Source organism: Cadophora gregata, assembly GCF_030347475.1.
Source record: "Cadophora gregata isolate MNR1 chromosome Unknown scaffold_9, whole genome shotgun sequence".
Classification (NCBI taxonomy): domain Eukaryota; kingdom Fungi; phylum Ascomycota; class Leotiomycetes; order Helotiales; family Ploettnerulaceae; genus Cadophora; species Cadophora gregata.
The window spans coordinates 135-27,699 of NW_026695932.1; the positions used below are offsets into that span (position 1 = coordinate 135).

The 27,565-nt window shown below is 47.6% G+C and overlaps 8 protein-coding genes across 11 annotated transcripts; 2 read left to right on the forward strand and 6 right to left on the reverse strand.

Moving 5' to 3' along the window:
- Nucleotides 1-2,721: 2,721 nt before the first annotated feature.
- ONS95_014327 (uncharacterized protein) lies at nucleotides 2,722-4,673 on the forward strand (the record flags this gene model as incomplete). The annotated part of the gene is made up of 2 exons (XM_058507969.1): nucleotides 2,722-4,500; nucleotides 4,605-4,673. The coding sequence occupies 2 exons, from the start codon at nucleotides 2,722-2,724 to the stop codon at nucleotides 4,671-4,673; spliced, it is 1,848 nt and encodes a 615-aa protein (XP_058355647.1).
- A 5,418-nt stretch (nucleotides 4,674-10,091) lies between these two features.
- On the reverse strand, nucleotides 10,092-11,382 carry ONS95_014328 (uncharacterized protein). Its single transcript, XM_058507970.1, has 3 exons — nucleotides 11,326-11,382; nucleotides 10,839-11,275; nucleotides 10,092-10,789 (listed from the first exon to the last, which is right to left on the reverse strand). Exons 2-3 carry the CDS (start codon nucleotides 11,121-11,123, stop codon nucleotides 10,586-10,588), a joined length of 489 nt encoding a protein of 162 aa, XP_058355648.1. The 5' UTR covers nucleotides 11,124-11,275; nucleotides 11,326-11,382; the 3' UTR covers nucleotides 10,092-10,585.
- A 53-nt stretch (nucleotides 11,383-11,435) lies between these two features.
- ONS95_014329 (uncharacterized protein) lies at nucleotides 11,436-14,648 on the reverse strand. 3 transcript variants are annotated; one of them, XM_058507973.1, is made up of 9 exons: nucleotides 14,054-14,648; nucleotides 13,560-13,991; nucleotides 13,442-13,510; nucleotides 13,282-13,388; nucleotides 13,062-13,235; nucleotides 12,569-13,011; nucleotides 12,466-12,514; nucleotides 11,898-12,415; nucleotides 11,436-11,853 (listed from the first exon to the last, which is right to left on the reverse strand). In XM_058507973.1, the coding sequence occupies exons 2-8, from the start codon at nucleotides 13,606-13,608 to the stop codon at nucleotides 12,029-12,031; spliced, it is 1,278 nt and encodes a 425-aa protein (XP_058355651.1). In that variant the 5' UTR covers nucleotides 13,609-13,991; nucleotides 14,054-14,648; the 3' UTR covers nucleotides 11,436-11,853; nucleotides 11,898-12,028. The 3 variants fall into 3 exon arrangements, with proteins under 3 accessions (XP_058355651.1, XP_058355650.1, XP_058355649.1); XM_058507972.1 differs by having other exon boundaries at nucleotides 11,898-12,002; nucleotides 12,049-12,514; XM_058507971.1 differs by having other exon boundaries at nucleotides 11,898-12,002; nucleotides 12,049-12,415; nucleotides 13,560-14,648.
- Nucleotides 14,649-19,007, forward strand: ONS95_014330 (uncharacterized protein). 2 transcript variants are annotated; one of them, XM_058507975.1, is made up of 8 exons: nucleotides 14,649-15,115; nucleotides 15,325-15,807; nucleotides 15,869-16,049; nucleotides 16,099-16,570; nucleotides 16,622-17,396; nucleotides 17,453-18,089; nucleotides 18,183-18,349; nucleotides 18,457-19,007. In XM_058507975.1, the coding sequence occupies exons 2-8, from the start codon at nucleotides 15,371-15,373 to the stop codon at nucleotides 18,866-18,868; spliced, it is 3,081 nt and encodes a 1,026-aa protein (XP_058355653.1). In that variant the 5' UTR covers nucleotides 14,649-15,115; nucleotides 15,325-15,370; the 3' UTR covers nucleotides 18,869-19,007. The 2 variants fall into 2 exon arrangements, with proteins under 2 accessions (XP_058355653.1, XP_058355652.1); XM_058507974.1 differs by having other exon boundaries at nucleotides 14,649-15,807.
- A 169-nt stretch (nucleotides 19,008-19,176) lies between these two features.
- Nucleotides 19,177-20,601, reverse strand: ONS95_014331 (uncharacterized protein; the record flags this gene model as incomplete). The annotated part of the gene is made up of 2 exons (XM_058507976.1): nucleotides 19,177-19,298; nucleotides 19,362-20,601. 2 exons carry the CDS (start codon nucleotides 20,599-20,601, stop codon nucleotides 19,177-19,179), a joined length of 1,362 nt encoding a protein of 453 aa, XP_058355654.1.
- Nucleotides 20,602-20,691: 90 nt separating this feature from the next.
- Nucleotides 20,692-21,031, reverse strand: ONS95_014332 (uncharacterized protein; the record flags this gene model as incomplete). The annotated part of the gene is made up of 2 exons (XM_058507977.1): nucleotides 20,692-20,850; nucleotides 20,909-21,031. 2 exons carry the CDS (start codon nucleotides 21,029-21,031, stop codon nucleotides 20,692-20,694), a joined length of 282 nt encoding a protein of 93 aa, XP_058355655.1.
- A 2,309-nt stretch (nucleotides 21,032-23,340) lies between these two features.
- On the reverse strand, nucleotides 23,341-24,129 carry ONS95_014333 (uncharacterized protein; the record flags this gene model as incomplete). The annotated part of the gene is made up of 3 exons (XM_058507978.1): nucleotides 23,341-23,490; nucleotides 23,553-23,934; nucleotides 23,990-24,129. The coding sequence occupies 3 exons, from the start codon at nucleotides 24,127-24,129 to the stop codon at nucleotides 23,341-23,343; spliced, it is 672 nt and encodes a 223-aa protein (XP_058355656.1).
- A 398-nt stretch (nucleotides 24,130-24,527) lies between these two features.
- ONS95_014334 (uncharacterized protein) lies at nucleotides 24,528-27,221 on the reverse strand. The gene is made up of 5 exons (XM_058507979.1): nucleotides 26,887-27,221; nucleotides 26,476-26,836; nucleotides 26,246-26,427; nucleotides 24,966-26,202; nucleotides 24,528-24,912 (listed from the first exon to the last, which is right to left on the reverse strand). Exons 1-4 carry the CDS (start codon nucleotides 27,020-27,022, stop codon nucleotides 25,442-25,444), a joined length of 1,440 nt encoding a protein of 479 aa, XP_058355657.1. The 5' UTR covers nucleotides 27,023-27,221; the 3' UTR covers nucleotides 24,528-24,912; nucleotides 24,966-25,441.
- Between the last annotated feature and the right edge of the window lie 344 nt (nucleotides 27,222-27,565).

Here is a 27,565-nt window from a genome sequence, read left to right on the forward strand (position 1 = left end):
TAACCCTAACCCTAACCCTAACCCTAACCCTAACCCTAACCCTAACCCTAACCCTAACCCTAACCCTAACCCTAACCCTAACCCTAACTAATCACCCTAACTAATCACCCTAACTATCACCCTAACTATCACCCTAACTATCACCCTAACTATCACCCTAACTATCACCCTAACTATCACCCTAACTATCACCCTAACTATCACCCTAACTATCACCCTAACTATCACCCTAACTATCGTTACAAACTTACCGCGAAGCCGTTATATATATAAGATACCGTCAAATTTACGGCGAAGCCGTGCAAGGCGTAGCCTTGTTTATTATATATTATATATTATATATAATACTTAGGGTCAGGCTTAGGGTCATACTTAGGGTCATACTTAGGGTCGATTTTACCTATTATACCGTCAAATTTACGGCGAAGCCGTTATATATATAAGATACCGTCAAATTTACGGCGAAGCCGTGCAGGGCGTAGCCCTTTATATTATATATAATATAATATTCAGACTTAGGGTCAGACTTAGGGTCACACTTAGGGTTATACTTAGGGTCATACTTAGGGTTATACTTAGGGTTATACTTAGGGTCATACTTAGGGTCGATTATACCTATTATACCGTCAAATTTACGGCGAAGCCGTGCAGGGCGTAGCCCTTTGTATTATATATAATATAATATTCAGACTTAGGGTCACACTTAGGGTTACACTTAGGGTCATACTTAGGGTCGATTATACCTATTATACCGTCAAATTTACGGCGAAGCCGTGCAGGGCGTAGCCCTTTGTATTATATATAATATAATATTCAGACTTAGGGTCACACTTAGGGTTACACTTAGGGTCATACTTAGGGTCAGACTTAGGGTCACACTTAGGGTCACACTTAGGGTCATACTTAGGGTAATACTTAGGGTTAATTTCACTTATTATACCGTCAAATTTACGGCGAAGCCGTTATATATATAAGATACCGTTAAATTTACGGCGAAGCCGTGCAGGGCGTAGCCCTTTGTATTATATATAATATAATATTCAGACTTAGGGTCAGACTTAGGGTCACACTTAGGGTCAGACTTAGGGTCACACTTAGGGTCACACTTAGGGTCATACTTAGGGTTAATTTCACTTATTATACCGTCAAATTTACGGCGAAGCCGTGCAAGGCGTAGCCTTGTTTATTATATATTATATATTATATATAATGCTTAGGGTCAGGCTTAGGGTCATACTTAGGGTCATACTTAGGGTCGATTTTACCTATTATACCGTCAAATTTACGGCGAAGCCGTTATATATATAAGATACCGTCAAATTTACAGCGAAGCCGTGCAGGGCGTAGCCCTTTGTATTATATATAATATAATATTCAGACTTAGGGTCACACTTAGGGTTACACTTAGGGTCATACTTAGGGTCATACTTAGGGTCAGACTTAGGGTCATACTTAGGGTTAATTTCACTTATTATACTGTTAAATTTACGGCGAAGCCGTGCAGGGCGTAGCCCTTTATATTATATATAATATAATATTCACACTTAGGGTCAGACTTAGGGTTAAGGATAAGGTTAATTAGATACATAGTATCTAATAGATACTATGTAATTTACTAGCGCAGCGGATATTACAGTAGTAATATTAACCTTACTTAGGGTGAAGGATAAGGTGAAGGATAAGGTGAAGGATAGGGTGAAGGATAGGGTGAAGGATAGGGTGAAGGATAGGGTAGAGGATAGGGCTAGATATAAGGCTGAAAATCAAAGGATAATCGAAGAATCAAAGGTAAAAGAATAAAGATAAAGGTAAAGGTAAGAGATAAGGTGAAGGATAGGGTAGAGGATAGGGCTATACTTAAGGTGAATAAAATTTATTAGAGCCGAAGCTTTGAAATCAAAACTTGAACCTTATAACCGATGCTTTGAAATCAATAGATTAAACCTTATAACTAATACTTTGAAATCAATAGATTAAACCTTATAACTAATACTTTGAAATCAATAGATTAAACCTTATAACCGATGCTTTAAAATCAATAGATTAAACCTTATAACTAATACTTTGAAATCAATAGATTAAACCTTATAACTGATACTTTGAAATTAATATTTTAAGGGTTAGGGTCGGACTTCGGGTCGAGCTTAGGGCCGAGCTTAGGGTCGAGCTTAGGGTCAGACTTAGGGTTATATAGAAGGCTATTCCCTTTCGATTATTCACTCTTCATCACTCTCTTAACTATCATCACTCTCTTAACTATCATCACTCTCTCGACGATTATCACTCTCTCGACTATTATTACTCTCTTACCTTATCTTTCTAAACTATTACTCTCTTACCTTATTACTTTCTCACCTTATCCTTCTGAATTATCACTCTCTCAACTACTTTACTATTATCGACCCTATACTTACCTTATCCCTGCCCTAAGCCTTACCCTAGGCCTCTCCTATCTACCTTACCAGCGCCTACCTTACTAGCGCCTACCTCACCGTCGCCCTCTCCGATTTTTTACCGTTTATTCTTCACTTACCCCCCTATTTCAGCACCTAAGGATTAATTTCCACCGTCTAAAAATCGATTCTACCGGCTAGTTTTCGAGATATCATCACTTTTATAAGTTATCTCGCAATTCTACTGATAAATCACTAAGTTTTCATATTTCCCCTGATTTTTACCCCGCACTTTACCCCGCAATTACCCCTCTACCCCTCTTTTACTATGCTGTTCGAATGCCCCGCGTGTAAAAATGAATATATCGATATTCTCGATCATATTCGTAAAAAACACCCTACTGATTCCTTTACAGAGCTTCAATTACAGCCTATAGGCCTTGTTCCCTGCCCTACCTGTGCTACAGCGTGTAAAGGAGCCCACGGGATTAAGACTCATAGCGCTAAAATCCACGGAATCACCGGTAGCTCTAGGGTATCAACGCAGCACCGAATCCATACTACCCCCTCTGCCTCAGCACCCTTAGACGCTGAAATCAACGATTCTATAGGCACCCCCTACCCTGTAATCGATTTCCCTCAGCTACTAGCACCCTTTCGAGCCGCTACCCCTAAGGCCAGAGCCTCTCTAGGCCTTTCAGGCTCTGAATACCCTACAGCTCCAGGGGCTACAGGCCTGTATAAGTCGCCTCCAGCACCTACAAGCCGAAATCTCAGTACCCCTCCACCCCTACCAAGCCCCCCATTCGATATCTACCCAGGCTTTACAGGCTCTCCGTCCCCTGTAACTTCAGCACCAAATAGCCCTAAATCGCCTACCTACGCCCAAGTTACCGCCACCCCTCTAGGCTCTAAGCCTTCAGCACCTACAGGCTCCAAGCACCCTACGGCTTCAGGCTCTAAGACCCCTGTACCTTCAGTACCTACAGGCTCTAAGCACCCTACGGCTCCAGGCTCCAAGTACCCCGCACCTTCAGCACCTGCAGGCTCCAAGACCCCAGCACCTTCAGCACCTACAGGCTCTAAGCACCCTACGGCTCCAGGCTCCAAGTACCCCGCACCTTCAGCACCTGCAGGCTCCAAGCACCCTACGGCTCCAGGCTCCAAGTACCCCGCACCTTCAGCACCTACAGGCTCTAAGCACCCTACGGCTTCAGGCTCCAAGTACCCCGCACCTTCAGCACCTGCAGGCTCCAAGCACCCTACGGCTTCAGGCTCCAAGACCCCTGTACCTTCAGTACCTACAGGCTCTAAGCACCCTACGGCTCCAGGCTCCAAGTACCCCGCACCTTCAGCACCTGCAGGCTCCAAGACCCCAGCACCTTCAGCACCTACAGGCTCTAAGCACCCTACGGCTCCAGGCTCCAAGTACCCCGCACCTTCAGCACCTGCAGGCTCCAAGCACCCTACGGCTCCAGGCTCCAAGTACCCCGCACCTTCAACACCTACAGGCTCTAAGCACCCTACGCCTTCAGGCTCCAAGTACCCCGCACCTTCAGCACCTACAGGCTCTAAGACCCCTGTACCGTCAGTACCTACAGGCTCCAAGTACCCGACGGCTCTAGGCCCCGACCTCCCTACAGGCACCCGAAGGATTCAGACCCCACGGGGTATTTGGTACTCGATTCCAGGGGAAGTAGACGCTATACTCCCAGCGTACGACGGCCCTACAGGCCCTGAACCAGACTCCCTCCCAGGCTCTCGACCCCCCACGCCTACAGGCTCTACGTCACCTACATACGCCCAAATCGTCGCTACAGGCTATATACCCCCGAAGCCGTCCACTAAACGCCCTGCAAGAACACCCTCCCCAGGGGCTCAACGCCCTACGACACGCCAAAAGATAGGCCCTACGCAGCCTATAGAGCCTATAATCAAAGACAGCTCGTCCGACGAAGATCTTTATAGTGCCTCTACAGCGCCATCGTCCCCTACCCCTAGCTTTGAAGACGCTATCTCAACGCCTATACCAACTACACCTACCGATAAGACGCCTACCACACCTAGCCTACCCTCTGATAGCCCCTACTTCCCTCGACTATCACGAGTAGGCTCCCCTATAAGCAACCGAAGCTACTCACCCCTAGAACCACCCCCTAAAGCTCCCCAAGCTTCAGCACCCTCTCACGCTAAAGAGCCTATAATAATAAGCTCTTCTCCCCCAACAACCCCTACAACACACCTACCCTCCAAAACTACCACAACTCACCTACCCTCTAAAAACACCACAACTCACCTACCCTGCGAAACCTCCACACCTAGCCTACCCTGTAACCCAACACTCCAGGGCCGTACTATAGGGCCTACAGCGTCTAAACGCCCTATATCAACACAAGGCACAGCATCTTCAGCGCCTAAACGCCCTAGAACGTCAACACTAAAACGCCCTACCGACCCCCTCACATCTGAGCTACCCTTTGGATTACAACAATCGATCCACTGCCCCCAGCCTCAGGCTACCTCAGCACCTACACCCCTACACCCACAGGCTTCCTCAGCGCCTACACCCCTAGACGAGAGCGCTAAAGACCACTTGAACGCTATAAGCTCAGCGCTAAGAAACCCCTATATGCAATCCCTCATGAGATATAGCACTATTAAGGTCCCTGAAACACGTCTCCACGCCAGGCAAGCAGCGCTATTTACAGAGGCCGCTAATCGAGCGGCTTTAGCGTTCTTACGGCAGCCTAGAGAGAAGCAATTACTGGACTTTTTACTGCTTCCCAGGGTTCTCGGCCTAGGATTACAGAAGGAAGAGCTCGCTAAAACGCTGAAAGCCTACCCTACGACTATACCGGATATCCCTGAAACTCAGGGACCTCCCCCTGAACCCCCTACCCCCTCAAACGACTCCCCCGCCAAAAGAGCGACTAAGCTTCTGGAAAAAGGCTATATAGGGCGTGCCTCTAGAGCCCTAATCGACCCTACGCCTCTAGCTCCTAGCACTCCAGAGACGCTAAATACGCTATACTCGAAGCACCCTATAGGGCATAATAACCCCTTCAGTAACGCTAACCCCTCCCCGGGGCAAAATATCACCCCTGAAACGATACGACAGGCTATTCGATCGATTAATAGAGAGAAAGCCCCTGGCCTCAGCGGCTGGACCCGCCCGCTACTTGATATAGCGCTAAATTCGGAAAACTCCCCTGTAACTATAGCGCTTACACACCTAGCGAATATGATTCGACAGGGTACAGCTCCAGGGGTCGACCTCCTATGTGCTTCCCGACTTATAGGCCTTCAGAAGCCTGACGGAGGTGTGCGACCGATCGCTATAGGGGACCTTATTTATAAGGTAGCCCTAAAAGCGATCCTTATCAGCTCCTTCAAGCCGTCTATGCTTCTACCCTGCCAATTAGGCGTTAGCACCCCAGGTGGTGTAGAGCCTATAATCTTCCTCCTTGACGACGCTATTACCGGCCCAAATACCCTAAAAACTCAGCAAATCGCCTCCTTAGACCTTATCAACGCTTATAACCGAATCGGACGAACCTCAATAGCAGCTGCAGTCGCTAAATACGCCCCTACTCTCTATCGGACCGCTAAATGGGCCTATAACCAGCCTTCAGTGCTAGTAACAAACGAAGGCCACACGCTAGCAAGCGCTGAAGGAGTACGCCAAGGAGACCCTATTGCCCCCCTCTTATTCTCTCTAGCGATCCGCCCCCTGCTAGAGCACCTCCAAAAGACCCTACCGAAGGCTACAATTATAGCTTATTTGGACGATATCTATATCCTTAGCCCTGAAACTACAGCACTACTCCCTGTAGTTATAGAAGCCTTCAGGGACTCTCCAGTAGCTCTTAACCGCCAAAAGAGCACCGAAAGCCCTATTTCCCAGTTACAAACCACTGGACTTAAGGCCTTAGGGACCTTTATAGGCCCTGTAGCACACCGCCGAACGTTTCTCCAGGGGAAAATCGACACTCTCGCTACAGCGCTATATACCCTACGAGACCTCCCTAAACAACACGCTACCCTACTCTTACGGGGTAGTATACACCTACTCCTACGACACTTACAGCGCCAATTGTACTCGGAAGACCTACTAGACCTCTGGAGGTTAGCGGACTTACGAATCAAGTACGCTGTACAAGCCCTAATCGCTAGGGAGCCAGGGGAGAAGACTACCCTAATTCGCCAGGCTTTACTCTCTCTTCCAGTGAGAGAGGGAGGCTTAGGGCTCCCTATACACGCCTTATTAGCCCCAGGGCTCTATAGGGCAGCTAAGGAAGCCTCTCGATCGATTCTAGTGGCTATATGCCCTAATCTCTACCCGGAACCCCCTGGACGCCCTGTACCGACAGCCCAAGAGGTCTTCTCTAGCGTTAACCAAGACCTAGAAGAGAAGATTCTACCTACCCTATCAAAACAAGCGCTAAAATCGAAGCTTGAGAACGCTAGCTACCTCGGACGATACTGGCTTAGAACCCTGCCCACGCAAAAACACCACCTTTTAGCGGATTCTACAGTTACCGAAGCACTACGGACTAGGCTCTTACTCCCTGTAAAGCCCCCTATTTCGCCCTGTACCGCCTGTGGAGCCTACCCTCAAATAGGCCACGAAGACACCTGTAGAGGTGCTGAACGACGCTGGATTATACGCCATAACCAGGTTACCCGTGCATTTATTACTACCCTTTCTAGCCGGGAAGACCTTAAAGTGGAATCGGAGCCTACGCCAGCTAGAACGCCTATAGCCCTAGAAAACAGCCAACGACCGGATTTTTCAGTGCTTATAGGTACTTCTAGGCACTATTACGACGTTCAAATAGTAGCAATCAACAAGGATTCAGCACGCGAAGAAGCCTATGCTACGCTATCAGAGGCAGCAAACGCTAAACGGCTTAAATACAGCGACTTAGGCCCTGTATTTCACCCCCTGATCTTCTCGGCAGGAGGCCTAATGGAAGCCGAAACAGCGAAGACCTATAAGGCCCTACAGGGCCTATTAGGGCACTCTAGGGCTAAGTGGTTAGACGGGTATATCGCTAGCACCCTAACTCAGGCTCGAGGAATCGCTGCAACCTCGATCCTAGCACGTAGGTAGCTTATAACACACGCTATACCTACCCTACAGCACACACTACACCTACCCTATAACACACACTACACCTACCCTACGGCACACACGACACCTACCCTACGGCACACACTTCACCTACCCTAAGTAACTCACACTTCACCTACCCTGTGATACACACTCTATCTACCCTATAGTACACACTCTACCGACCCTGCGACTCACACTCTACCTACCCTTTGGTACACACTCTACCTACCCTATGGTACGCACTCTACCTACCCTGCGACTCACACTACACCTACCCTGTGGTACACACTCTACCTACCCTGTGGTATATACTCTGCCTACCCTATGGTACACACTCTACCTACCCTGCGACTCACACTACACCTACCCTGTGGTACACACTCTACCTACCCTGTGGTACATACTCTGCCTACCCTATGGTACACACTCTACCTACCCTGCGACTCACACTACACCTACCCTTTGGTACACACTTTACCTACCCTTTGGCACACACTCTACCTACCCTTTGGTACACACTACGCCTACCCTCTGATACACACTTTACTTACCCTTTGGTACACACTCCACTTACCCTGTATTATCTCCTTCTGTCTTAGTACTCTACCTTCTGTACCCCTGACACCTTCAGGCTCTTACCCTCTGTATTATTAGTATAGTCCTTCTGTATTTCAAGACTATTAGAGAGAGATAAAAACACTCGTCGCAAGCTAGCGTAGTTAGAAACAAATATAACCCAAACCTCAAACCCTAACCCTAACCCTAGCCCTGACCCTATAATCTAAGTTAATTAAGTCTAATAAGTCTATAATAACTGAAATTTACGAATTCTATTAAAAGATACTAAAATATACTTTAATTTTACTTAATTTTAAAGTAAGATAAATACTTCTTAAAGATTTATTAATAAAAGGATTTAAAGCTAGTAACTTATAGTCTATATATATTAGCTCTAATAAGCGTATTATAGCTGAAATAGCCTAATTCTATTAGAGGATACTAAAACATACTCTAATTCTACTTAATTCTAAGATAAAATAAACACTTCTTAAAAAAACTTATTAATAAACAGATTTAAAGCTAGTAACTTGTAATCTAAGTTAGTTAGGTCTAATAAGCTTATAATAGCTTAAATAAACTAGTTCTATTAGAGATTACTAAAATACGCTCTGATTCTACTAGATTTCTAAGTAAATCTCCCTAAGTAAAATTTTTTTTTCAAAAATAGGTTTATAAAGAGATTTAAAGCTAATAAGCTATAATCCAAGTTAATAAGGTATAATAAGCTTATAACAGCTTAAATAAATTAGTTCTATTAAAGGATACTAAAACGCGCTCTGATTCCACCTAAGTTTCCAAGAAACTTACCTAAAGAAGGAAAAGAACTTCACGTCTAACTTATCTTTAGTAAACGTCAGTCGATTGAAGTAATTTTTAGCGCGTTAGAATCCCCGTGTAATTCCCTATAATATCGTATTATTAAAGTTTAGCGTGTCGTCGATTTTAAATTTTATATTTTTTAAAGGGGTGCCAAGCCTCGCAACGCTCCGATTCCACCCCCCTGCCCGCATTCCCGCGTCAACTTCACCCGCGTGTATCGTAGCGCGTCTCTTATAAAAACTTATAAGAATTAGCGCGTTAAAGAGCCCGGAGCGCGGCGATGCGATTGGTTAAAAAATCTTTAAAATCGGCCTATAAACGCGTGTAGAATCGCGAAAGCGCGCTCCGATTCCGCCGCGCGGCGCCCGCGCCGCGATTCCACCGCGTGCCCCTTTAGGCATAATTAAGGCTCCTTATATAATATAAGTTATTAGTAATACTTCAGCGATACTCTAGTGTTACTTTAGGAATATTTAGTATTATACTACTTTAGAAGGCTCTATTTACTATAGATATAGAGAATAAGGGGGCTATTAGAAATATAGGGATTATAAGCGTAGACTTAGTACTATAGGCCGTACTACTAAGTACGCTACCCCTTTATATAGGAGATTCTCTCTCTCTATAGTAGCTCCTTATGCAACTGCAATTCTGACATGATCATCACACTATTGATGCCTTGACACTTCTCTCCTTGTACATCCACTCACCACCGGGTCGACCATTCACTCCCTGAACTGGCATGCCCGTCATTCTCTCGGTCTTAAGTCCTTATGACGAGGCACAAGGAGAAGAAAAGCAGAGGTTAGAGCTCTGGCACCAATATTCTCACAGCTTCTAAGCCTGACAACGCCAAAGACATCGACTCCACAAATGGTCAGATCGTTAGCAAGTAATCCCGTGAGTATATCCGTAATCATTTTATTTTTATCCGTCATCATGTCAAAGGCTGTGGCTCAAACACTGTAGTGCTGGAAACCTCAAGCGATACTGCCAAGTACAGCAACATTGAAGACGGCAGAGGTCAAATATTCGTTAATTACACAATGGTATCAGTACGCACCGAACTTGCAGATGTAAAGAGTAGACTAGAAGCTGCTCAGAAGGGTGTGATTAATTTAGAGTCTGTCTGGGCCTCAGCAGCAGCTCGTCCCGGAACATGTACATCAATAGATTATGATTGAGCCATTTCGGGAATGTCACGGAGTTTCAAACAGTTCTTTATGTGCTGCTGCTGGTGCTACGATGCAAATTTCAACCAATGTTCCTGTACTGACATCTCCGTCCCCATCACCCTGAATGTGTGCTCCATGATTGACTCCCTAGCCACTAGATCGATTACCCTAACCTCTGTTCCTCCAGCTTGGCGGATGTATAGGCCCCCCATTCATCTCAGTTTCATATGTCCAGTCGCGTTCTTGTATCTGCCATGGCTTTCCCTGTATCCTGAAATGGTCGAATTTTATCTGATCCGGTAAGGAAGATCCACGAGTCGCAGTACACCCATAGTGTGGAGGTCCATAAAGTAGTTCATGTCTTCATTTTCTTGCTTTTTGTCAATCTTGCGATGATTTCGACTTCTTGTGGGTGTACCTTGTCCGTGGTTCTAGTCCTTGGTGGCGGTGAAGCAGCCCCGGGGTTTTGTACATACCATTGAGACATCTTGACCATGCATTGCCATTGGCTCACCTTCCTCCTACCCAGCTCTATGACCATTTTCCGGCGGTTGTTCTTCATCTGAGACTTCAGGCCGACCTTCCTCGGACTGTTCTCTATATCCAAACCTTGGGTAGTGTTCCTGCATGTTGGGAGGTGCGTCGAAATTGAAGGTTGCTGGATTGTACCAAGCAGGGTATGGTGGGAAGTAGAGTGCTCGTATTTCTGGACTTGCATGACGAATCTTGTTGGATTGTCAGCTGAAGCTCCCTTAAAAACATTCTGTGACCTACTTGATGAATGCAGTACGTAGCTCCTAGAGGGGCTTTTGCTGTGATGTGTGTGCAATATACAGTCCGCTCAACATCCTCCCAGATTTTGCTATGGACTAGAGGCGCAGGATCGTCCAACTTAGCTACGGCGTTGAATCTGTATTCAATGCTCTCCATGGTCAAGGGAACTTGCCTGTACTCGCCGCAGTCTCTCTTCCACACCAGCAATATCGGTGGAGGCCAGTGTGCGGTTGCTGCAACCACGATTTGACTGCCTTGCCTACCGTGGGTATCGTTTGGACTCATCGTTGAATCGTCCGATCTCTGGATGCCCGCTCGCGATTGAGGGTGAGACTCTCTGATTATTCGCAGAAATAGTGTGGCGTAGCTGCCTGGTTTTGGAATTAGCTTCAAGTAGCTTTTACGCCCTTTAGTTTAAGCTTTAAAACTATGAGGTTCTACATAAGCTAGTTAGCTCAGTAAGTTGTTCAGCTAGTAGCTGACTGACTAGCGTTTTAGCCACCCTGCCTTGGGTCAAGTAGATGTCTTGAGAAATGACTTGTGCAGGCCCCGAGCACCTTAGTACCGCGTCCATGCGGCACGACTTGAGACACATTGGAGGAAAGCTTTGTAGTAGATTCTAGTTCAAATCTGATTTTACACTTGAAGCAGCAAAACCCCCAAAACCCTTCCACTCCCCTTACATCCAACCTATTTCATTGGATTTGGCGTAACTTCTCCAAGTCGATAGAGTCCATACGTCTATCACCCTCCAAGTCCCAACGGGACAGGTCTGTTGGCCTGCTGATATTGGGTCTTGGTGCGGCTGTCGAGAAGCGGTTATGTACTAAGATGGACTTTCTATTGGGATTTGCTTTCGAGTTCTTGGGGAGTGCTGCGTTGCTTGAAAGCATGAGAATCTCTTGCGGATCGTCCTCTTGAATGGTAGGAACACCGCGCCACTTGTAGATCAGATTGAGGGCAGGAATGGAGAGGCCGTGGACGACGATTGAGAATAACACAAGCCAGTAGACAACTATAAAAGTGAGCTAAAGTCAGTATAAGAGGCATACTCCGTACCTGGAACCATGACTGCTGTCATATCATTCACCTCGGCGTCACTTGCCTTTCCTTTTTCAGGGAAAAGATGCTTCGTGTGTTCAATATAAAAGACTGCGCCGATGCCTAACAAATTGTTAGTCTACTTATTCTCAGCCAGGGAGACACTTACCAATTGGTCCGAAGTATCCCATAAACAGTGCTTCTTTCCAGTTCTTTACGCAAGATGGCATGAGCTTATACGTTATCAATATAGCTGGGATACGGCGAAAGATAAGCACCAGAAAGCCTAGTCCAATGAGACGTGGAATGGTAAGACCTGTGGTATCGGGCTGATGGAAATCGGCGAAAGGCATGACGATACCAATATACATAAAGCCCCCAAAATTGAGGAGGACATCAATACATGAGTTGACTTCGTCATGAAGCGCTTCAGTTTCGTCGAGATATTGTCCATCCCAATTGAGAGCATTACCGGCCACAAAACAGGCAAGCAAGTCATCTGTACCGATAGCGCCACAAGTACCAATAAGAAAGAGCTGAAAAGTTTCAAATTAGGGCCCAGATAGCAATTGGGAGGAAAGCTTACGCCGAGCCCAGTGGGCATAAGAAGGTAGCTCTCAGTATCGATCCATTTTCTTTGTCTTTCGTTAGCGGTGCAATCCCATCATCAATTTGGCGGATTTTCATACTTTCGAAGTGCAAACTTGGCTGCTTTAGCACTCCCGTATCCAACGACAATGCCGTAGACGACACTGAGGAACACAATGTAAACCCATGTTTCCGTTGCCCAAGTGCCGAGCGCGATGCCGACGCCTCCACCAAGTCTCCCAGCCTCTTCTTCTCTGACATGTAATATAGCCCTTTCAACAATTGCTGTCGTGACATTGCCTGTAAGGTCGGCCTTGGAGGCAGTAGAATGCTCGCCTGCACCGGGAATATCTGCATACCGAATCAAGTATGTCGCAAGCATAAGGAACGGGAACCCAAATCCATCGTTTGCTCCTGCCTCGGAACTGATGATCTCCCGTAGGGCTCGTGGCACATATTTGTCGGCGAAAGGGCCTTTGGCGATTGCTTGAGAAAGAATTGGGTCTGTGCAGGTGACACAAGATCCAATGACCAAGCCAGTAAGCTGTGGGTATTAGCTGTGATGAGCAGAGGGTAAGGTTTGAAGTGACGAACAAGAGTGAGTTTTGGTACAGTGAGCAAAATGCACCCAGTTGTGAAAAGCCACATGATTGTCATGACAGGCAATAGACAAATCATCATCGGGATCCATTCTCTCAGTTGGTACTTGGCAGGAAGCTGAAAACCGGCAATAACAAGTTGAACTCCTATAACCACTCTTGCTACACCCTGGGAACCGTCAGATAAATGATTGGGTGCGACAGGAACGACATACGAGTGTTATGGCACCCATCTGCTCAGGCGCCGCGGAGCCCCATCGCTCAGCGTCCAAGAACTTGGCTACAATTGGACCCAAGATGATCCCAAATACGACAGCGGGTACTATTGAAGTTTGTCAGATTATAATATGTAGAAAGGGCCGCGAAACTACTTACACGCTTCTCCCAAATACCATTGGGCTTTTATCTTCACAGATATTATACCATACAACACTATGAAGCTGCCTTGAAATTGTTAGAAGAGAAGTGATACCTTGAGGATTTGTTGCTTTACCCAAGACTCCGAGCACTATATTCAGCTCGCTGACATCCAGAGACGGCATTGCTGCGTTGAATATGTGAAAACAAAAGAGAAAACTGGGAAGAGCGTTCGTCGAAGAAAATGAAATGACACTGGAAAGGGGCCGGACGAAGTTGAAGACTCGATTTCCTGAATCGAGATAAAGTTCAAAAAGACAGGACAAAGAATATGACGCAAATCCTCATCAAGCCAGCAGATGACAATCGACAGGATGGGAAGTGAAGCAAGCGAACTTTAAGAGTGAGAATGATGAAATCATTGCCGTGCCTAGATGGCAGTGCCCAGGCAGATTGTAGATCCTCTATTTTTAGAAAGATCCATAATTTTGGAAACGTATAGTTGCGATGGAAACACAGGTTTCCCCTTGATTATTATATTTGTCCAAGAACTTCGTGGGTTTGAGGTCTCTGAAATGTCAAAAACACCACACTAGCCCAGTGGAGTGGGGCCTTATCTACAGCACGTACCTGGAACCGCCAATTTTCTTGTAATTCTAAGGTGGCTTTCTATCCACCAATCAGTCCCGTGTCGCGTGAAAGAAAGGGCGCAGATATGATGGGGCTGTAACCGCGGACACTGGAGATCAATGATCCAAGGACTTTAGAAGCCGCAAAAGCCCAAACGAGGACCCTGCCCAGTGGAACTGCCCAGAGTTTTCTTTCGAATATTTCAGTTTCCAACGGCCTTGGTAGAGACACCAAGTGTTCTTGGACACCAGGAGGATCTCCGTGCCGCGGCTTTTACTTTTCCTTGAACCATCCATTATGGAGCAGCCTCTACGACGCTTTGAGGGCCAGGAGCGCGCTGCTCCAATGTGCGACCTCAGTATCCGAGCGGGACCTGGAAGCGACGCTTTAAAGTCGGCCATGAAAATGGAGTTGGCTTTCAGGAGTGTGAGAGAGCATCTGACAGGCCGGAGACCCCACTGGAGAACCCTTGGCACTGCTCATGTAAGCGGCTCTTCGGATGCTGTTGGATGTGATTGGCCCGCATAATGATGCCGAGAGGATCAACATCACACTCGCTTCTGCTTATTTGTGCGCTGCAACACCATATCGGCCACGAAAACTGTCACTCGCTCCCAACCCCTGGAAGATATTCTCCCACCGAGACATTTTTAGATTCTCAAAAGCGTAGGCTTGGAAGCTTGTCACGGGCCTGATCGACCTTATCTTCAAGCACATGGAAGGACTTGGCGATATGCTCCAAGACCGAAAACCTTGCTCCAATAAAAACAACCCCCGATATCCCGCTCAATCCATCTGCGTTTTGCTTCAGAATGGCTTTGCTCATCCTAGGCGCACATTGAATGAAACAATACTGTTGGTGCCAAATGCCAACGGGACCTTCACTTCTCCAGGTGTTCGAACACCCTTTTCACAACTTGGGAACAAATTCGAAGTATTTCATGACTTAGCTTGCGTCAGCCAGGTTTAGTCTGTTCGAGTATGTAGTGAGTGCTGTAGGAGATATCTTGGCTACAGGAAAAGGGCACTTGATGTGCTTTGAAGATGGGGCTTCACAGAAAGGTACATATATCTCAAGGTAAAGTCGGAGGAAACAAATATATGCACCTAACTAGAACACTGCCGGTCAGCTAGCTATCAGCCCTTGAACTTCTTTCGTGCCATTCCAATCTTACCACTCTTTGTAGCACACATTTTGATCAAAAGTCCACAGCCGCAAAGATGGCAGCCGACAAAAAGGAGCCCTCGGTGGACGCTGACTCGTTCCACAGTTCAACCGACAGCTCGTCATCTATACGAGCACACCGCCCTCACACGATGACAGCAGCTCAAGTCATCAACAAACTTGGATCTGATTCTCGAGGTGGGCTCAGCCAAAGTGAAGCGGCGTCTCGGCTCCAGTTGTACGGCAAGAATGCATTGGATGATGGACCCGGTGTCCAACCGATCAAGATTCTTATCAACCAAATTGCCAATGCGATGATGTTGGTTCTGACCATGGCTATGGTCGTGAGCTTCGCCATCAAGTCTTGGATTGAAGGTGGCGTCATTTCGCTAGTTATTATCCTCAATATTGTCGTTGGCTTCTTCCAAGAGTACGCAGCAGAGAAAACTATGGGTGCTCTCAAAGCTCTCGGCTCACCCACGGCTCAAGTCATAAGAGACGGGTCAACTGAAGTCATCGCCTCCGCAGAACTGGTTCCCGGCGATCTGGTAGAATTGTCCACTGGAAACATCATCCCTGCGGATGTTCGGTGAGAAGAAATAATTGCCTTGTTCGAAGAGAAGCTATGGCTAACGTCCTGTTTCAACAAGCTTGATCGAAGCAACGAATTTTGAAACCGATGAGGCTCTACTTACGGGAGAATCGCTTCCTGTCGCAAAAGTTTTCGACGCCGTCTTTGACGAGGAAACCGGACCCGGCGATCGATTGAACCTTGCATACAGTTCGTCGACCGTTACAAAGGGAAGAGCAAAGGGTATAGTCATAGCAACGGTACATTCTGTCTCCTCGGCTTTGACACTCGACTTGCTCACGTACTTAGGGAATGAAAACTGAGATCGGCTCTATTGCTACTGCACTGCGGGACGGTAACACCAAAGTCCGCAAGCCTCATGTGTCCAAAAATGGCAAGGTCAAGTCGTATCGATACGTCGAGGCCTGGGCACTTACTAGCGCTGATGCTGTTGGAAGATTCATGGGAGTGAATGTCGGCACCCCCCTAGCACGTAAATTATCAAAGCTTGCAATCCTTCTTTTCGTCATTGCTCTCATTTGCGCTGTCATCGTTGAGGCAGCAAATTCCTTTTCTGGAGCAAACGAGATTATCATCTATGCAGTGGCTACTGGCCTCAGTATGATCCCAGCATCATTAATTGTTGTGCTTACGATAACCATGGCTGTGGGGACGAAAATCATGTCTCAGAGGAATGTTATTGTTCGAAAAATGGATTCCCTCGAGGCTCTTGGGGCCGTGACAAACATTTGCTCTGACAAGACAGGGACGTTGACCCAAGGTATGTACGATCGAGGACGATAAAAACGTATCCCCGCTAATTGTCTTGTAGGTCGCATGGTTGTAAAGAAGGCATGGGTCGCCGCAACTGGTACTTATACAGTTGGCAACACCAACGAGCCATTCAATCCGGAGATAGGCGAGATCCGCTTCCTCCCAGGCAATCCACGACAGAACGAAACCGGAAACAAAAAAGAGGATGCAGATGGATGGGCGCAATTCGATGCTAATGATCCAGACCTCCTCAGTTATCTCCGCATTGCTTCACTCGCCAACATCGCTCAAGTGGAAAAGGGTGTGGAAGGCGTATGGAAAGCTCGCGGAGACCCAACTGAAATATCCATCCAGGTTTTTGCTTCGCGCTTCAACCACAATCGCGATAAGCTCACGAAGGGGGAGAAAGCAGAATGGATTGAGATAGCTGAATTTCCGTTCGATTCGGACTGTAAGCGGATGTCAACAATTTACGCAGAGGCTTCTTCACCTTCACAGCGCCACGTCTTCTCCAAAGGTGCTGTAGAACGAATCCTTCCATGCTGCACCACCATTCAATGCCAAGGCAGCAAGACACCAGTTCCAATGTCTACAGAATTCGAGACAACGATCCACATCAATGTTGAAACTTTGGCAAAACAAGGGCTTCGAGTCCTAGCCTTTGCTAGCAAGACCATCTCTGAGGAGATTGACACCCAAGGCGTTGACAGAGCAGAGATCGAGCATAGTTTCACCTTTCGTGGGCTTGTTGGGCTCTATGATCCGCCGCGTCCAGAGTCCGCGGAAGCAGTCAAAGGCTGCGCAAGGGCTGGTATTGCAGTCCACATGCTAACGTAAAAACCCACCTTCCATCCCTCCTATTCTCAAGTTATCTGCTGACAATCACCAGTGGTGACCATCCCAGCACAGCCGAAGCCATAGCACGCCAGATCGGCATCGTGCCCGCAACATCCCAACTCCCATCCATGTCTGCCCCGGCAGCTAGCAGCCTGGTCATGACCGCAGCGCAATTCGACAAGCTCACAGACAACCAAGTCGACGCATTACCCATGCTTCCTAAAGTTATTGCACGCTGTACACCCACCACCAAGGTGCGAATGATCGACGCCCTTCATCGCCGTGGGAAGTTTTGCGCCATGACTGGGGACGGAGTCAACGATTCTCCCTCCTTGGCTCGCGCAGATGTTGGAATAGCCATGGGGCAAGCCGGCTCGGATGTCGCGAAAGATGCATCGGATATCGTGCTTACGGACGATAACTTTGCGTCGATTCTTAATGCTATTGAAGAAGGTCGAAGGATCTTCGATAACATTAAGAAGTTCGTATTGCATTTGTTGGCAGAAAACATCGCACAGGCATGTACCTTATTGATAGGCCTTGCCTTCAAAGACAGCAGCGGTAACTCCGTGTTTCCACTGGCTCCCGTCGAGATTCTGTGGGTGATTATGGTGACGTCGGGTATGCCAGATATGGGGCTGGGCATGGAGGTTGCTGCACCTGATATTATGTCTCGGCCTCCGCACAATGTCAGTTCTTTATCTTTATGCACTCCAACCCACGCTCCTTCTTTTGATCTGGCATCTGGACTGGATAATGCTGACTCATGCGTGTGGTTGTAGCTCAAACAAGGTGTCTTCACTCTTGAAGTTATGCTCGACATGGTTGTGTACGGTTTCTGGATGGCTTCCCTCTGCGTCGCCTCTTTCGTGATAGTCGTATTCTGGTTCGGAAACGGTAACCTTGGACAGGGATGTAACACAAGCTACAATGACAGCTGTGACCTAGTGTAAGTTCCTGTCTCTTGTCTGTCTTGAAGTAGACACTCCCTACTTTACCCTCTTCTCTCCGACACCCCAATGCCAACACAAAGCACACCTCACTGACACCGCTTAGCTTCCGCGCCCGCGCAACAACTTTTGTCTGCTTAACCTGGTTCGCGCTCTTCCTTGCCTGGGAAATGGTGAATTTCCGACGCAGTTTCTTCCGCATGCAACCTAAATCCACCAAATTCTTCACACAATGGTACCACGACGTTCGACAAAACAGCTTTCTCTTCTGGTCGATTATCGCGGGCTTCGTGACGATCTTTCCGACGCTGTACATACCGACGCTGAACACGGTGGTGTTTAAGCATAAGGGCATTACGTGGGAGTGGGGCATTGTCTTAGTGGAGAGCGTGTTGTTTTTTGCGGGCTGCGAGGCCTGGAAGCTTGCTAAGAGGGTTTATTTTAGGAGACAGGCTGGGAAGGGGGGCGATGTGGAGAGTAGTTTGATGGGCGGCGCTGGAGTTGAAAGAGGCGATTGACAAAAGGAGTGTCGTGTATGTGGAAGGAGGAGCCTCGCTACTGAGAGTCATTTAAATTTAATAATTCTTGACTCCCTCTTTGAACTTCGTAATATGTTCTTCTGTAATAAGTATCAAAAGCAGAAAAGTTGATTGGGAAAGAAAATATGATTCATTTTCTATGTTCTACTCCTCTCTGCGACTAAATTTCACAATCACAACCCTTCTCGTCTTTGAACTAAGACACAGAGGGAACCAACAAGAACAAAATTTGATTCATAGACGCATGCTTCCTATTCATAAGACGTATCAAGAAACCGCGTCATGGATTACTTTTCCCGGGATACACCAAGCGCGCTCTCCTCATGCTCATGGTGAGCTCTTCGAACCTCGACAGGTGCGTCAATGTGTGCGTTAAAGTCTTCTTTCGGGTTTCGAAGAAACACTGCCACTGTACCAGCAGAGTTAGCAAAATGCGCAGGTAACAAGTGCAAAATGAAGTGTGCAAGCTTACTTATCAATCCTGCTGCACTGAAAGCAGCAGCTGCAATCCATGCTCTTTGGAATGACTGTAAATAGGCGTCGGTAACAGCACTACCGCCCGCTCCAAGAATTTGAGGGGTGGCTCCCGGCACCGCGCGGATAGCTTCCTCGTTCCCAGAAGCTAGCGCAGGTATGAGCATGCCTAGCTGCGATGGTGGAAAGCCAAGTGGGAGGACTGCAGCAGCTACTTTCTGTGGAAGTTTCTTGTTGAATGAGTCCGTGAACAGAGCGTTGTTTACTGCGATCCCGACGGCACCTCCGAATGACCTCGTTGCGGAGGCAATGCTTGTAGTGACGGATATCATCTCCTTGGGAGTCGACATGTGGGCTGCCACGTAGAGAGTGGGTAAGACAAATCCAAGACCAAGGCCGACTAGGAGCGAGTAGATCCAGGTTTTCCACTGTTCAGTGTGCGCGTCGATGGCGGCAAAGAGGGCGAAGGACAGGACGAAAAGTACAAATCCAACGACAACGGGCTCTCTCACCTGTTTGGAGTACCCCATATAGACTCCTACGATCACGGCAAAGACGATTGAGCCGACAAAGAGCACGACGAATCGATATCCGGATTCCAGCAGATCCAGATGGTAAAGAACTCCAATCTCGAAAGCCAAGTATGAATTGGCAGCGAAGAAACTCAAGCCTTCCAGAAAGATGAGTGCAAGGGACAGGGGGAAATTGCGGTCTCCAAAAAGTTTATGATCCATGAACCCGTCACTTCTGACGACCCATGAATAGATGACGAAAACGATCATGAGGACGATGCCAGACACGAAGGGCCCCAGTACATGACCATCACCCCACGAGTATGAAGTGGACCATTGGAGGCCCATTGAAAACAAGGCGAGACCTCCGCCAATGAGAACCAGGCCGATAAAATCGAGTTTCCGCAGCTTCTGAAGAGTCGTGAGTGATTGCTGGAGCTCTCGTGGAGGTGGCCGATAGCCAACCGCGACACCCAAGCAGCCAACAAAGTATACAGCTGCTGCAACATACCAGTAGATCCGATAGTTTTCCAATTCGTTGTTGCGAAGGAGTGCACCTCCCATAAGAATTGAAATGACCCCGCCGGTACCCATCGACATGGAGATAGCGGATTGTGCTAGGCCGCGATGCTGCCGAGGAAGGATCTCAGAAACGATTGCAAAAGTGGTCGCTTGTGTTGCCAGGGCAGGTCCGGCCAGAATGAAGCCAGCGATGAGAGTACCCATGTTCTGGGCTCGAGAAATAACCAATGAACCCACAACACCCAAGGACGATAGGGCAGTAATGAGCCATTTCCGTCCGAAGTAGTCGCAAGCTTAACCGACTACGGGCATCAGAGCAATCGACTCTATCAAGATGATTGAGCTGAACCATACTGAGTTGTTTACATCGCCGAAGAGAGTACCCATGGCTTGGGCCAAGAGTCCTGATCCGATGATGATGACGAGCTGAGAGAGGGCCAGGAAACAGATAGCCTATGCGGAAGGTCAGCTCTTTTCGGATTTTCACTGTATCGATGAAGATGCAACTCACTGCCACTGCTATGTATGTCGTGGCGTGTATCTTGATATTCTCCTCGTCATCTGACACCCTGTCGAGGCTCTCCACCCTCTCCTCTGTGGTACACTCCTCCGTCTTGTTATCCGAAGCAGACATTGTAGACAGTCGGAAAATACGTTTCGTGTGAGTCGTTATGATAGATAGTGTGTAGTCGTACAAGGGGAGCGAAGATCAATACTGTACTGGAATCTGGAAGATAGAGTTGAAGTGATTTGTTGGGGCACAGGCCCAATAATTATACTACTTACAGAGTAAGAATCTGGGGTAGACGTGGGGTAGGCCGAGCGCCATGCACTTCAGTTTCCGGGGTAATGTGTGGGGATAGGTGGGGATTGGTGGGGTACTGTATCTGTATTCTTGTGGAGGCGAGCCCTGGATAAGCAGCAGATAATATCGTACTCCTGTTCAGTAAAGCCACGGAATATCCTTAGGAACTTGCACAACATCTGACCGTATTGCGCTTTCATCTTCTGAGAAACTTATGTATATATATAGGAGGTTTTAAAAGGACGAAAGGACATCCTTTTGATTCACAACTTCCATTGGCATTCCGTAACCGAATCTTATGTCTGCAATTTTAAGCTATCTATGTACACGCCTAGAATCTCCGAATAAATTAATCCGCTTCAACATTATTCAAACCAACTACTCTGCAGCGGTTCTCGAGATGCCAAATCTAATGGGCAAGTGGCAACAAAACATGGCTCGGGTACTCCTGGCTACGTGTCCCTTGTTTAGATGTTCCTTGGTCCGAAGCACGGTGATCTGGAATTCCTTTTATTAAGCCCAGACGGAGGTTACACCTGCAAGCAAATGATATCGGTCTAGAACAATCCAATCTTCCCAAGGTTTACAAAGCAACCAAATATACTTTGAAACCTTCATGGTGCCATCTCAGGTACAGATAGCCATTTCGGGGGCGGGCTAGGGATCGTCGTGGATTGGACACCGATTCCACGGAACGGATACTCAAAGGGCGCACTGATTCCACGGAACTACACTGATTCTTGAAGGGCGAGATCCGAATCGTTAGCTTCCTATCCCCGCAAATGCTGAGCACGCACTTCTCCAGGGGGCACTCGGGGCAGTGCTGAAGGGGGGTACTAAAGTTACCTACCTACTTCGCCTACCTGTCCAGCTACCTGGGAGGCACAAGCGTATTTCAGCGTTCCTCGCTTAATTATAGGGCATTCCTTCGGGCATCTACGCCTACGAAAAAAGTGTGCTTTGTTTAGCATTTGAGTGGTACTAGCTATCTCTAAAGGAAAGTGCTGCCCTAGGTACACTGTCCTAAAACAGTCAATTCAAAATTAATTGCCAACAGTCACCTATAAAAGTATTAACAGTCCTCAGACGGTAACTTAACTATCGACTGCGCAACAACTGTAGGTATAATATTGTACTCAGTCCCGCGCTCCCCTCTATGGGTAGGTAGTTGGGCAGATTGGCGAACATATCAAGCTTGGACAAAACTGGTTAGCAACTAGCAACTCCCGTATTAAATGCCGTGTTTGCACTGGTAAAGAGAGTGGCCACAGATTTCCGAGCTCTCAAGGGTTTGACCCCCGTTGGACGCTCGTTGCTATTCTGTTACTTGGAGACTTTATAAGTTTTATTCCTCTTTCTCTGTCCTTTCTCATGGAATAATTGTTTTACCCTACCAGTGTTAACGGCATTTAGGAAGTGTGATAACGGACGGCATTTAGAACTTAAGCCTTGAAAGAGTAAAAATAACTACGCGATTAGCAGATCCCCTTACCAAAACCAACATATACTCAACCTGAGAAATTGATTGCAGGTTAATCACTGTTAGTCACAATAATTCACATTTCGCCCAAATTAGAGTAGGTTTGTTTAAGTATTACTGGTCGTGCCGTGATTTTACCACTTTTCGGGTGTGACGAAGGCTCGTACTACCCTCCACTTCCTCTGTTCTTTTTCTCGATTACTCGTAGAGAGGTAAATACTGGAGATGCGTGATAGATTCCACCTTTACAGTCTTCGAAAAGGGTTCTGCCGGATTTTTGTTTATCGTGATGCACTGTGATGGTTAGGGAAGAGGGTCGCTATACGAAAAGCAAGGAAGGATGCGGTAATAGACTCAATGGTAACTCGAGAGGAATGATTGGAGAGCTTATAAGTGTACTGTAAGTTAAGAGGGATGGCTTATGATAGTCTGGAATCAATGACCTCGCGAGTCACCGTGAGATAGAAGAGAGATTATGGAGGTAGAGAGACTCTGATGTGTCATTTGAATGATATAAAGTCGAGGCGACTGTGATGCATGATTGGAACTGTTTAAAGTCGAGGCGACTACTTAAGGCAGTGATCGAGACGATGAGCCTAGTAATAATACATTTATGTATGAAAGGGATCTCATGTAGTAGGATTGTTGTTGTGGTGGTTTAGGTGGAATGGTGCATGTACTCCCAAAGCTCATATCGGACTAGCTTCGAGTTGAAGCTAACACCGTTATATGAAGGGTAGTCCCCGATACCAATGTGAAACGGAGCGACAGTGGCATGAAGATTGAGGTTTCGCCACTCATTACGGAACTGGTATCTGTTAGGAGGAGTACAATGTATGAAGGTTGTGTGGTTGCGTTGGCGATACTTACACCTGTGAGCAGAGCTTTGGGTGCAACGTTCTTCGGCACGAAGTGATTGGGAACAGAATCTTGGGTATTGTGATCGACGAGGAATACGTAATAGGCATCCAAGAGGACAATAAGACGGCTTCTGTGGAAGTTGACAAACGACGTCTTGAGTACGGTCAATCGTTGTACTTTGTCCGGGTTCGGGGGATAAACCGTGGGTGGAAAACGTGTGAAGCCGAAGTTCGGATTGATGATGTCCCCAAACACCATAACGAGGAACCATTGTAAAACCCAGTCGTTCTGAACGAGGAAAGGGTCCCAGAGCTGCGCAATACGTTGGGCTTGGCTGGAGAAATCAGCTGGTGTGATTTGCAAGAATGCTGTAGATGTCTCGACTATGTAGCTACCTGGGAATTAGAATTAAAAACTGGGCAGGGTAACACTGAGATGATACTCACAGGCATATGGGACGAAGGACGTTGGGGACCAGCAGCGAACGTGCTACATCGGTGACCTTTCTGATATTTGCAAGGACATACTGCGCAGGTTCGCCCTCAGGGTCGCCGTTGAATATCGCAGGCAAATTGTCCATGAGCATTCCCGCTTCATGAGGGGACCATCGTGAAGGACGAAAAGCTTCAGGTATCTCTTGACAAAAGAGAGCTGAGTGTCGCGGCCAGGAACTTGTCCGAAAGCGCGAGCGTCCATCCGCTCCACGGGAGCTGTGGGACGGACCTCAAGGCTGTCGAGGAGCTTCTGGAAGGGAATATAATGGGAGTTATTACAGTTGTTGCTATCAGCGGCCCATTTTCTAGGTGTTGACTGCGAAGTTGGTATGACGTGGCCTTCCGGATGCGCTGGGCTCTGCAAGAAGTTCAGCTGGCTGGGATACGCAAGAATTGCTGCCACGACTCGATCTCGAATGATTCATCGATCTGCAACTGTCGCTACAAACACGATCGGTCAAGTGCCAGTAAAGGTGAGGGAGATACTTACTTGCGAGTGGGACAGTCTTGACAGGTTCCGGAGGAGGCATCCTGGAGGAGTCAAGGTTACCTTCAATGCAGGTTTGGGGACTGTGATGATGTTGCGTACGGAATGCGAAGGACGAAGATGAAGTGAGAGAGGAGGAGGAATTGTGAGGGATTGTATGCCCAGCCCAAATGGACGGTGGCAGAAAAGAATGGTCGAAAATCGCTTTGGGATTCGAAGCAGTCCGCTAGCGCTGCGCCAGGAGGAAAACCCTTCACCGATCGAATCAAGAAGAACAAAAAGTGAATACAACGATTTCAAGTGACAGTCAAAGGTAACATCAATATCAAACCATCTTGATTGAATATACAGGACACATGGTGGGTTTTGAATGCATTTCTTCTTAATCCTGATCCATTGAGTACGACAATAGATCTTGGAGGGAATGAGGTCCTAACTTACCTTTCCAACCTCTTGAAATGGTAGAAAGTAGGCTTCCCGAGGTGAGAGTATGCCAAGCGAATTGCAAGCAACGCCCAAGTCCAGGACTTGGACTGGGTGGCAGGATCTTTTGCGGATAAAGCTATAGAGAGGTGAATGGTTCAGCCCACCCTCTCCTGACTGGAGGCAATCGACTCCGGAGCAGCGACTTTGAAAGATGTCTCCTCCCATTCGCCCTTCTACGAGACTCGTTGTGTTCGGAAAAAGCGACACCTCGACGCAAGCTCGTCGCATATCGAAACACTCTGGGGTTTGCAAATCTCTATCTTCCAAAGGGATGCAGCCACCCTTCTGCTACCTTTCTGTCTATCCAAGCAATATGGGGAGACTCCCCCGAGTCTGCTACGCCATTTTCAGCAGAATTTATGTGCTGCAGCATTGTGACGTAGCCCTTCTAGCTATTGTTGCAAGTTTATAACCATTCCACCATTTTCAAGTCAAGGTGGCAAGCCATTCCGTGTAGAAGTATGATGTACCGGCGACGGCACCTCCAGCGTATCTCTCCTCGGCCTCCTCCCTCTATCCAACGGCACAGACGAGGACGAAGCCGGACTCTGCACCTCCGTCGACGCCCTAGATGGCATTGTACTAGCATGTGGTCTCTGGCTCGACGGAGATCGCGGTGATTGTGGCTGTGGAGAAACCCCTCTAATCGACCCCTCATATCCAGATATACTGATGAAGCTCGGCGCTCTCGAAGGTCTGGTGTCGTCGCGAGGCTGGTTATATTCTCTGCGAATGAGACCCAGACCAGGGTTCCGGTATGTTTCACCTGGCAGCTCGGGATAATCGACTGCCTTTCCATGTTTGAATTCCGAATCGTCGAAGCGATCTTGTGCTGCTGTGCCGATGTAGTTACCGATATTTGTCAGGACGTTCGCAACTTTACGTCGATTCCCTGCATCAGTTTGTGTCCATGATCGTTTGGTTTGGGTTCTGACTGCAGGTCCGCTGGTTGAGGGAACGATTTCGACTTCTTCTAAACTTCTCCTCCCGTCTTTGGATGAACTTCTGCGAATAGCTGGGGGCGAAAGAGGTGGGGATGAGGGTGAGCTAATGCTGCTGTGGTGGTTAGAGCAGTTGCAGTGATGGACAATTGCTTTTCCTCTCTCGTCCAATTCGGGTTGGTCTGAGGAGAGAAGAAGGTACAGGGATCCGAGAGCAGCCAGTCCGGAACCAACCAAGGGTGCCCATTGACCTGAACGAAATCAGCAAAGTTTGATAATCCTGGATTGACGTACCTATGCTTGCAATGGGTTCCGTCTGGTACCGAACTTGCTTGGTGAAGAAATTCATCTCGCCGAGGATCAAGATTGCCAAGACAGCTGCACCAAACACAGGGACTTCTACCACACTCAGGAACCGTCTCATCAGACTGTTTACTCCCTTCATTGACTCCACTGTGGCGCCGTTTGTTCCTTCACTACACGGAGTGTTAGCAGAAAATTACTGAAATGTCCAAGGCACTCACATCGGCTCGTCCGGCTTCTCCTCTCTCTGTCCATTTCCCCATCTCATGATCCAATTGATCTTCCTAATTTTATTCCACATAGAAACCAACGAAAGAACGGCTGGAATACAGCACGCAGCAGCAAGCAGAGTAGCCGTGTGGAAGGTAAGATGCTCCGGGGCTGGAATAACATAGATGTTGTTAACTGCGCCACGTCGCATGGGCGAGAAAGGACCAGCCTCGATAGAGCATCGAAGGCCACACAATGGCGCGGAATCGTAGGGAAATCTGCTGGGGCTACTGGGCATTGGGTTTCCAGAGTTATCAAATAGACATGGAGTACTGCTGATTCGAAAGAATTCGACAGTCAGGCTCAATAGACCTGATTTTCGTTAGTCAAAAATAAGAGGAGTTCAATCAAGAAATACGCACCTGCAAGGAGAAGGCCAGTCCACAGAAAGATGGCATTCCGGCCAGGGTCGTAAAAGTAAGTCCTCGACACCCTAACCGTGACTGGAGCTGCCAGAATGCCAATCGCACACAATTGAAAAGCCCCAAAGACATCCATGTCAACAGCACCTGAGCAGTTAGTCGTCAATTACACAGCCAGAAAAGGTGTTCTTGACCCACCATCGACATGCATCGCCGCCAAAACAATTCCATGGACAGCAGCCACAGCAGGAAAAATCAATGCAGCAGCCAAGCAAGCATTCCTCAGCCATTCTGTCTTTCGAGCGAACACGCAAGTCGCGACCAGGACATAGTATCTACCCTGCTGTGAGTCGTTGAATTAAGGTTCGGTGGGGTAGATGGAGTGGGGGAGAAGAGGGGCAGAATTGAGGCAAAAAGAAACTCACAAAACTCTAGAACCTGGACCATACTGCCCTGATACAGGCCAGGCGCAAACCACCTGCAGCGCATCACTGGTCGAATTCGTAATATTGCGGCTGTTGAGAATATTCAACGAGGTAGATGGGAGAGTTGGCATGGTCTCTCATGGTGTATCCCCGTTGAGATGGAGGTGGAGGTTTGACAACTCAGTGCTGCAGTTTAGCCCACGTTGGCGATCGAGAGGTAGGCGTTTTTACACCAAGGAGCGGGGAAAGTAAGA